This window comes from Garra rufa, chromosome 19, assembly GCF_049309525.1.
Source record: "Garra rufa chromosome 19, GarRuf1.0, whole genome shotgun sequence".
Lineage (NCBI taxonomy): Eukaryota > Metazoa > Chordata > Actinopteri > Cypriniformes > Cyprinidae > Garra > Garra rufa.
Window position 1 is genome coordinate 30039643 of NC_133379.1, and position 10781 is coordinate 30050423.

Sequence of the window (10781 nt, forward strand, 5' to 3'; positions counted from 1 at the left end):
GGATTGCATCTTTGATGGGCACAGATCGTCCTGTTCTCCTTCATTATTAAACACGGCTCATGAAACACACAGCCACGCACAATAGGCGGTCATAAAGCTCTCCTAGCCTCTGTTTGTTTTGTAGATCCTATCCAGAAATTTCCTGTGAGATCTGAAATGTTTTTATTTTATCGATCGGGTGTTGGAAGATATACTGATGTTTATGCTTTAATGTTTTCCCTTTTTCCTTTCTGTCTCTCTCTAATTGTTCAATCGCTCCATATCTTTGGCCCTCCCCGTGCTTTTTATTTCTGCCTCATTCTCAGCAGGCCGAGTGAGGTTTCTGGGAGTAACTATGGCAACTATGGGCAGTCTGTACCCATTCCAGTCCCCACACAGATTCACAACTACCAGCGCATGGAGCAAAACCTCCAGTTCCCAGGTCAAGAAGGCTCTCCACAGTGAGTGAAAGCACATTCTTAATATTTCGCTCTTGCAATTCCAGAATTGGAATTTTAATTCACTTGGCCATGCTCCACAAGATATAGATTATACATTTGATTTGGAATGACAAGATGAGGCATTTACTGAATTTTAATTCAAAGAAGGTCAACACAGTTATACAACAGAGGCTTTTTTTTTGGTCCAATGCAAGTAAAACCTAAATTATGCTCTTATATGTAAAAATGATGTTTTTTCTTTCGACTGAGAAGATGTTTTTCTCTAAACTGAATGTCCTCCAAGTTCAGTGCTCTTAATCAAGCCAACAAAACTTTTAATTTAACCTTTTAATTCACAAAATGAACATTAACATAAATATTATCTGATTATTTGAAGTAAATCATTTGAGAAAGTGTTGTGCTAACATGGTTTATAAAATGGAAGTTCATTTAATAATCATAGTTAAATACAATTTTCTTTTGTATAATAATGTGTTTGGGGTAATTTAAAAAGAAGAACATTTTTTAAAAAAATACTTTTTTTTTTTTTAAACTCAAATTTGAATTGTTTTATATCTAAATTTTAATTTAAAGAGGGTTTACAAAAAATTATGTCATTTAAAGGATTAGTTCATGCAAAATTAACAGATAATTTACTTACACTCTTGTCATCCAAGATGTTCATGTCTTTCTTTCTTCAGTCGTAAAGAAATTGTTTTTGAGGAAAAGTTTTCCCCATTTCTCCTTATAGTAGACTTCTATGGTGCCCATGAGTTTGAACTTCCAAAATGCAGCTTAAAAGGGCACTAAACGACCTGAATTTTAATGAAGCTACAAGAATACTTTTTGCACACGAAGAAAACAAAAATAATTACTTTATTAAACAATTTCTTGCTTTCACAGGTCTGGCGTGGTCCAGAGGTGCGGTAGTGGGAGCTTTCTGGCCTGTGGAAGGACAGGGCCTTCTCCTCCTCAGTCTGGTTCTGCTCTCACTTCCCGCAGGCTGTCTACAGGAGGCGCGAAACCCTTCCAGCTCTCTCCACAGGGTGAGTTCTGCTTTCTTTTGCCCAAATCTCTTGTCTTTTCACTTTAGCTAACGAGCCCTTCTGTTTCTGAACAAACTCTCTGGTTCTCTCTCTCCTTCTTTGCTCTGCTTTTGTCTCAAAAGTGGGCACAATTCCTGAGTTGCCAGGCCAAGTTTGCCCAGCGAGTGCCGAAATGGGTCACAGGGGCTCTCGGGGTGGAGGTAAAAATCATTCTTCCTCTGGTTGCACACTGTTTTATCGTTTTTTTAATGGGGCATCAGTATTTCACAGGCCAATTTCTTTCTCTTTTGTAAATGTTGCATGTCAAGAAAGTTGGGAAACAATTCTTTTCCCAGACTGTGAATGTTTTCCATTAGTGTTTTTTCTTTTTTTTTTCTTTTTTTCTTTTTTTTTGACTTTTGCATTCTTCCTGTCTCTATCTGTTTAGAAACCAAGGCTCGGCAGCAGCAGGGCCTGGGCACTCGGCTCAACAGCGCCCCCTGTTTGCTGGAGGCGGCTGGTGGGTGCAGGCAGAAGATCAGGAAGCAGCATTCAGACCCGGTGGTGGCCCCTCAGGGAAACATGATGCCCTTTAGGACCCTGCACTCCTCACCCAGACTCAGTGAACTTATGCAACGCAATCCCTTACCAACCATCCTGGGTTCTCCTTCCAGAGTAAGATTTCATTCTGTGTGTTTGTATGTCCATGAGCTCTCAGTTTTGTTACAGTTTATTATAACTGATTTCTTTAAAGGGAACCCTGGGTATTAAGACTTACTGGCACTATCTGTTGCTATTTTTATCGCAACACAACTTGGAAAATAAATTCAGATACGATGCCACATTGTGGTGCGTTTGTTTAAATTTTTCAGTCAGAGGGCAGCAAGAGAAGCGATGTAAGTCTTCACTGCTTTCCTAGCGATAAGAAGAGGGGAAAAGAATGGAAAGATGCCTTTGGACGAATAAAACTTCTTAAAGAAGATGCCTTTGGACGAATAAAACTTCCTAAAGACCCGTGTCTTTGTTCTTTCCGCTTTAGCCCTGATGCCTTTGAGGCTTTTAGTAGACCACAGCTACTGAAAGACCTTACAAACGGCAGAGACAAGAAACGCTAGATGCCATCCTGGCAGGATGTAAACATGCCGCCACTTGTCATGACACTGCAGACACTCTGCAGGAGTTTCTCAGCGTGGATTTTACTCGATATCCAGGTGCATTTAGACTCTTTGTTGGGAAAATCGATAGTACGGCATTTGGTTTGAGCCTGCACTTATATCCATGGCTAACTGTCAGCTCTTTCAGTAGCTGTGGTCATCGTATCAGTATTTTATTTTCCGAGTTTTGTTGTGGGAAAATAGAGTAGCTCAGTGCCAGTAGCTCACCAAGTGCAGCCATTCTACATAATCAAAATAATGGCATCCCCTATAGTTCAAAATATGTATAAAACAATGTGGATTTTTTAAATGATGTAAATCTTTCATGGGGTTTCTGCTACATATTTCATTAAGAGACATAATTTACGTTATAATAAGCCATACAAGACTTAATGCCAGGGGTTCCCTTTAATATCTTTTAAAATGTAGTTTTGGAAAACGTGATACTTTGTTTCAGGATTCATTGTATAGACAGCAAAAAAAAAGTGGTTATTTTAAATTAAAATCTACTGCCATTTTTTAACAATGTAAAGATTAGTTCACTTATAGAATAAAAATGTCCTGAAATGTATTCACCCCCCAAGTCATCCAAGATGTTCATGTCTTTCTTTCATAAGTTGAAAAGAAATGAAGGTTTTTGAGGAAAACATTCCAGGATTTTTCTCCATATAGTGGACTTCAATTGGGATCAGCAGGTTGAAGGTCCAAATTGCAGTTTCAATGCAGCTTCAAAGGGCTCTACACGATCCCAGCCGAGGAATAAAGGTCTCGTGTAGCAAACGATTAGTCATTATCTAACAATAGTTAAAAAGTATATTTTTTTTTTTTTTTTTTTTTTTTTTTTTTTTAGAAAATGACTGATCGTTTCGCTACATAAGATGCTTATTCCTTGGCTGGTATTATGTAGAGCGCATTAAAACTGCAATTTGTTGATCCCCATTGAAGTCCACGATATGGTGAAAAATACTGGAATGTTTTCCTCAATAACCACCCCAGAATTTTTAAACGCTGATGTGAGCCACAATCTGATAAATGCAAACAAATAATGTAAAAATATCCTCTTCTTTTCTCCATCCCAGGCCATGCCCCCGTTTGAGTTTCCCAAGCCCCCGAGTTCCCCAAACATGGTCACATTTCTGACCCACCAGGGCCTCAGACCAGCTCAGGGAGAGGCTAGTTTGTCACCTGCCTACCAGTCTGAGGAAAAGAAAGGCTTTGGGAGGTAAGAGAACAAGAATTGGATGGATATTTGTGACCCTGGACCACAAAACTAGTTTTAAGTAGCACAGGTATATTTGTAGCAATAGCCAAAAACACATTGTATGGGTCAAAATTATTGCTTTTTCTTTTATGCCAAAAATCATTAGGTTAATAAATAAAGATCATGTTCCATGAAGATATTTTGTACATTTCATACCATAAATATATATAAACTTAATTTTTGATTAGTACTATGCATTGCTAAGAAGTAATTGCCTTCTTGTCTACATAGGCAGCATTGTAATCAAAATGGAACCTCTTAAGTTACAATGACGCTTTTTATAAATAGTTTTGGAACCCTGGACTCAAGCTGATACAACACCCAATCCTTTGCATTCCTTACTGCTTTTAGTCTTTCTCTTCTTTTGCTTTCTCTTTTATAATTTTATCTTCTTCACTCTATTTCTTGTCGGGACAGGTCTCACAGTGCTGGCCGCCTATCTGATGTGCTGCTAATGGCAGCATTTGGGGGGCAGAGAGGAGAAAGAGGCAGCATGGAGAATCTCAACTCTGACAGAGCCATAGACATCATAGGTGAGCTCATTGACAAATGTATTTATTTTAATCAAATAAAAATGTAATGTTAATGTTAAGTTGCATATAGTCTTCATTTAATACACTCTTGTTTTTTTTCTGCTCACAGCTCCACCTGGTGGTGGAGGCTTCGTGGTGGGTTCGGGTAGCCCTGCTCGAGTGGTGTTCACCGTGGGTTCTCCTCCCAGTGGAGGAACACCTCCTCAGAGCTCTCGCTCAAGGAAGTTCTCAGGTGAGTTATTTTTCCACCTTCGGTTTTGTTTGGATTTAAAGGGATAGTTCAACCAAAAATAAAAATTCTGTCACTAATTGCTCACTCTCATGTAATTCGAAATCTGTAAAACCTTCGTTCATCTTCGGAACACAAATGAAGATATTTATGATGAAATCTGAGAGCTTTCTGACCCTGCATAAGCAATTAGAAAATTGCATAGACTGCATTGCATTGAACCACTGATGTCACATGGACTTTTTTAATGATGTCCTTACTATCTTTCTGAACCTTGAACGTGTCAGTTACGTTGCTGTCTATGCACGATCAGAAAGCTCTCAGATTTCATCTAAAATATCTTAATTTGTATTCCAAAGATGAACTAAGGTCTAACAGGTTTGGAACAACATTTTTGGGTGAACTATTTCTTTAACAGGGATGCTTTAGTGTAACATAGACCTGAACCTCTCTGTGTCTCACAGCAGGCTCTTCAAGCTCCATTAGTCCAGTAGGGTCCCTCACCAGCCGCTACCCACAAACAGGCATTTGCATAGATGGCTACGAAGGACCTTCAAGTCCCCGCTATGGTTTCACTGACCCCATCTCGGCTGTGACTTTTGAAGCCCCTGAACTACCAGAGGAGACCCTAATGGAGGTAAGCACCAAATGTACTGCATTACTTAAACATAAATATAATAACTAGGGCCGGGACTTTAACGCGTTAATTTAGATTAATTAATTACAAAAAAATAACGCGTTAATTTTTTTTAACGCATTTTAATCGCACTTAATTTTGCACCGCGGAACGTTTCTCACTGGATGAGTTTCGGCGGACCGATTATACTGGAGCACCAACTAGCACATACAGTAGAGCCTCAAGTGTCACCTCAATGCTTTTACAGAAGGTCTACCTACCTATAGGGTACCAGAATTTCTGAAATGTAGGCTAGTATATTTCTAAATATCCCAGTGTTTCCCCTACCATTATCTTAGGGGGGCGCGTTTACAATGTCTCCTCCGTGAAAACACGGACTGGATCGCGGACTCCATTCATAAAAACCGAATTTACTATAGCGCAGAATGCCACGTAAATTCGTCGATTTTTGGATTGATTAATCAAAAGTTGGTCTGTCACTTCATTCAAATCGCGATATGGACTAGTGTCTGTCAAAACTGAAATGCAAAAAGACCGTTTTAATATGAATCCTGCATGTTCCGTTTGTGTCTGTATTTATGAATGGTGGAGACGTGTTTTTTTTTTTTACTACACGCATACTTACTAACTAGTATCATATCATACTTTACACACAGAAACTTCACGGCAACCTGTCAAAATAAAAGAACGGTTTAACATGAAACAGAACAATATTCCTATTTAAATAATTGACAAAAAACAATATATATGATAAAAAATAAATATAACAACAAGATTAACCACTTAATTGTAGAAAAAAATACTACAATTATTATTTAAATGTTAAATTATTATTATTTATTGATTTTAACAGCAAACCTCTGTTTGTTTGCCAAAAATTAAAAAGGTTTATTTTTCATTTGATTAAAAATAAATAAATGTTTATGCTTTCATTTGATTATGAGAAAAATTAAAACACACAAGAATTTCTTTAAAAAAAATAGCAAAAGATTGTAAAGCAAGCCCTATTGTTCAAAATGTTAAAATAGAGAGTTTTGGACTTATTTTTTCACTGAAATAAATGTTTTCGTTATTACACAAAGTAGGGTAAAGTACCGAGAAAAAAAAGTATGGAAACCTAGGGGAAACACTGTATCCTATTGCTACACTTAATGGCAATATTGCACTGGCCTGTTGGACTAGGTTGAACAAAAATAAACAATATTTTGTTGCTTAAGCTTATGTATTCAGTCATTCTTCAATGGTATACTAAAAATCCATATGAAAAAACTTACTTCTCACTGTTCTCAGGTCAAATATTTACATGCGATTAAAATGCGATTAATTTCGATTAATTAATTACAAAGCCTTTAATTAATTAGATTAATTTTTTTAATCGAGTCCCGGCCCTAATAATAACACCACTTTATTTTATTTACTTTAAGTATAACACCACTTTTTTTCCCCCCACTGCAGCAGGAACACACTGAGACTCTGCGCAGGCTCCGGTTCACGTTGGAGTTTTCCCGCTGTATGGTGGAGGTAGCAGGAGCCCGAAGTGGAGAGGCTGACCAGCCCGACCTCTCTTCCACCAGCCTGCTCCAGCAACAGAGCTTGGTTGCCGACCAAATCAGCTCTCTGAGCCGAGAGTGGAGGTGAGGAGATGTCGGCCATCACTAATCTCTCCAGTAATGGATCACAGTTGCTGTTTGTTCTATATATGTTGACAGCAAAAGGACAATCAGGTTCTGTGTAGAGTAGCATTAAATGCGTGTGCATTTATTTCACAGTTATGCTGAGCAGTTGGTGCTTTACATGAAGATTGCAGAGCTTCTGTCATCTTCACTACACACAGCCATGGAAGGCATCAAGCAGGGAAAACTCTACCCCTCGTCCACCGTCAAACAAGGTTAGCAGTTCAGACACACTTTCTTCTCACCACAACAGTGACATTCCCTTGTTAAGGATAGTTCCTATCCATTTACTCAAATAGCATTACATTTTTTTTTAAATAGTTCCAAAGCTTTGTACAAATTATGTTTTATGCTTTTATTTAATATATAAAATATATCTTTTTTGTGTGTTTTATGTTTTTATTTAATATATAAAATATATATATTTTTATTTGATATATAAAATATATTAAAGTACAATGTAATATTAAAATGTAAAATTTAAGTCAAACAATAAATATGATTTTTATTAAATTTAAATAATTTAACAATGCATTTGCATGTTCAAAGTTTTTTGATGTCAGTTAATGTTCACATTACATACAGGTAAACAAATAAAATATTTCATCTTTTTTATTACTGACCCACAGTGTTTTATGGGACCAAGATATACAGTACCAGTCAAAAGTTTTTGAACAGTAAGATTTTTAAAGTATTTTTAAAGAAGTCTCTTCTGCTCACCAAGCCTGCATTTTTATTATTATTATTATTATTATTTTTATCCAAAGTACAGCAAAAACAGTACAATTTTGAAATATTTTTACTATTTAAACTGTTTTCTATTTTAATATATTTTCAAATGTAATCTATTCCTGTGATTTCAAAGCAAATTTTTTTAGCATGATTACTCGTCACATGATTCTTCAGAAATCATTTTAATATTCTGATTTGCTGCTCAGAAAACATTTATTATTTTTATTATGTTGAAAACAGCTGAGTAGAATTTTTTTCTTTGATAATTAGAAAGTTTAGAAGAACAGCATTAATTTGAAATAGAAATCTTTTGTAACATTATAAATATTTTTATCATCACTTCTAATCAATTTAAAGCATCCTTGCTAAATAAAAGAATTACATTTCTATAATTTCTTTCCCAAAAAAACATACAGACTCCAAACTTTTGAATGGGATAGTGTATAATGTTACAAAAGCTTTTTATTTTAGATAAATGCTAATCTTTGGATCTTTCCTTGGATTTTTCTATTCAGCAAAGTATCCTGAAAAAATGATAATGATAATAATAATAAATGTTCAGCATATTAGAATGATTTCTGAAGGATCATGTGACACTGATGACTGGAGTAATGATGCTGAAAATTTAGCTTTGCTCACAGGAATAAATTACATTTTAAAATATATTCAAATGGAAAGCAGTTATTTTAAGTAGAACAAATATTTCACAATATGACTGCTTTTGCTGCATTTTGTATCAAATAAATGCAGGCCTGGTGGTGAACAGAAGTGACTTCTTTAAAAAAACTTTAAAAATTAAAAATCTTACTCAATGTCCAATGTACAAATACTTGAGACCAACTGTAGTTTGCATGTAAATCAGTAAAAATGTTCACACAGTGAAACTGAGAATTTGTTTACACCTTGATTTGTATTTTTTATATTTTTTTTTTCAGTGGTGAGGAGGCTGAATGACCTGTATAAGTCGAGCGTAATGTCCTGCCGTTCTCTGAGCGCTCAGCTGGAGCGATTCTTCTCCCGTAAACACAAACTCATGGACCACATCAACAGCATCACAGCAGAGAGGCTCCTTTTCAGCCACACTGTACAGATGGTAAAAAAAAATAGCTTAGAAATGTCAAGAAAGTTTGAAATTATAACCTCCAGTCTCTTCTCGTAATGCTCAATTATTTCTCACTTTGTATAACCTTGTAAAACTCCAATTTTTATCAGGTTATTTTTCTATTCAGCCTTTTCTGTGAATTTTAGGTTATACCAGTTGCTTGTCAAGTGTATTTAAGAAATGGTCTTGTCTTACAGGTGCAGACGGCTGCTCTAGATGAGATGTTTCATCAAGGAGAAGCATCAATTCATCGCTACCATAAGGCCTTGCTGCTCATGGAGGGTCTGTCTCACCTCCTCACAGATCAGGCTGACATCCTCAGCGTTAGCAAGTGTAAGTAATACAACAGACTTCAGCACGTTTTAACATTTAAGATGTCATTTTAAAATATTTCCATAACAAGTATGATATTTGTCAACAGGTAAGCAATGCATCGAACGCCGTCTCACCGCCTTGCAGTCGGGTCTCTGTGTGTAAAGCCTCTCCGCCACGCTGCTGTTACACCATCAAGATCCCAGTTTCTCCCTCAAGCAACTTTTTCCACTAATGTGGGGAGGGAATGGCCCTCTGATTGGACCACATTAACCTGATTGACAGCTGATGTCAAAATGGTGGAAAGAGATGCAAAGATTCGGATGTGTTGCCACTTTCCATCATCGCAGACACAGAAGGACAGAATAATACCTGTGTCTAGTCAAGACGAAACCTGTTTCCACAATTATTCTCTCATAGAGTTTAAAGTGTAGTACAAACATGTTTCTCAGCGCACTTGTTGGCTCACATAGGAAGTGGTTGCGTGTTATAAAAGGGTTGTGCAATCTTAGACGAGGTTTATCCACCCCAGAACGAAGGTTTCTTATATTTTCCTTAGTTTGTAGTCAGCGATCTGCCCATTCACTACGTTAGCTAGCGGAGAGACGATATAGAACACTTTTAAGATGATTATTAGCAATTTAATAGTGCATTTGGGGGTGCTTTGTGTGATTGAAGTTGAAGTCATTTTGTGTTTGTTTAGTTGGTTGGTTTAATTCCAAATGTCCAGTTTAGAAGAAGATATAATCTGTGGATGAATGTTGCAGACCATGTTTGTGCACCATTTGAATGTTGAGAGGCCCAAATTCTCCCTCACCAGGGAGTCAATCAGAATTTCAATGACCAAATTACAAGCCATTCAAAAAACTACTAATTTTGCCAATTATTTAATGAAAAGGAAACTGTATAAAGCCAGCGAAATCATTTGTAGCACTTTAGTGAATGTTTACCAAGTAAGAGCATGTCAAATCCCTGTTTCCTCCTTAAATGTCTAGGAAATTAATATTGTGTGCGGTGTTTGGACATCTCTTATGACCTGTTCAGACCTGTTCGGCTTTTTTTTTTTTTTTTTAAATAGCTATTGTGTTTTTATTTTGTGTTTGGCAATCATTTGTCTGAATGTAGTTCGGCTTTTAAGTTTGTCGCATTAGGGCAAGACAAAATTCCTGCGCCATCACGAGATTTTAGCTGTTATTTGGTCCAAATAGTATGCCAAAAAAAATCTTTTAGTGGGTATTAATGTTGGCAATAATACAGTTGAGGTCAAAAGTTTACATACACCTTGCAGAGTCTGCAAAATGTTAATTGTTTTACCAAAATAAGAGGGATCATACAAAATACATGTACATTTTTTATTTAGTACCGACCTGAATAAGATATTTCACATAAAAGACGTTTACATATAGTCCACACGAGAAAATAAATATTTGAATTTTTAAAAAATTACACCGTTCAAAAGTTTGTGATAGCTGTTCTTTAGTCCCTTGAAAAATTCTTTCAGGTCCCACAAATTCTTAGGCTTTTTCAGCATTTTTATGTATTTTTGAACCCTTTCCAACAATAACTGTATGATTTTGAGATCCATCTTTTCACACTGAGGACAACTGAGGCACTCATATGCAACTATTACAGAAGGTTCAAACGTTCACTGATGCTCCAGAAGAAAAAACAATGCATTTAGAGCTGAGGCTGAAAACTTTTGAA

The 10781-nt window shown here is 36.4% G+C and overlaps 1 protein-coding gene across 2 annotated transcripts in view; it reads left to right on the top strand.

Moving 5' to 3' along the window:
• Positions 1-10781, top strand: part of ulk1b (unc-51 like autophagy activating kinase 1) — a 30515-nt gene that overhangs the window by 17883 nt on the left and 1851 nt on the right. The window contains exons 16-28 of one of the 2 annotated variants that reach the window (XM_073824390.1): positions 306-440; positions 1323-1465; positions 1588-1665; positions 1893-2119; positions 3678-3820; positions 4277-4392; positions 4502-4624; positions 5086-5258; positions 6714-6892; positions 7028-7146; positions 8599-8756; positions 8963-9098; positions 9187-10781. The exon at positions 9187-10781 is cut by the window's right edge and continues 1851 nt beyond it. In XM_073824390.1, the coding sequence (XP_073680491.1) occupies positions 306-440; positions 1323-1465; positions 1588-1665; positions 1893-2119; positions 3678-3820; positions 4277-4392; positions 4502-4624; positions 5086-5258; positions 6714-6892; positions 7028-7146; positions 8599-8756; positions 8963-9098; positions 9187-9242 (1786 nt within the window). In that variant the 3' untranslated portion in view covers positions 9243-10781. The remainder of the gene's footprint in view (positions 1-305; positions 441-1322; positions 1466-1587; positions 1666-1892; positions 2120-3677; positions 3821-4276; positions 4393-4501; positions 4625-5085; positions 5259-6713; positions 6893-7027; positions 7147-8598; positions 8757-8962; positions 9099-9186) is intronic. The other variant, XM_073824391.1, reaches the window with a different exon arrangement.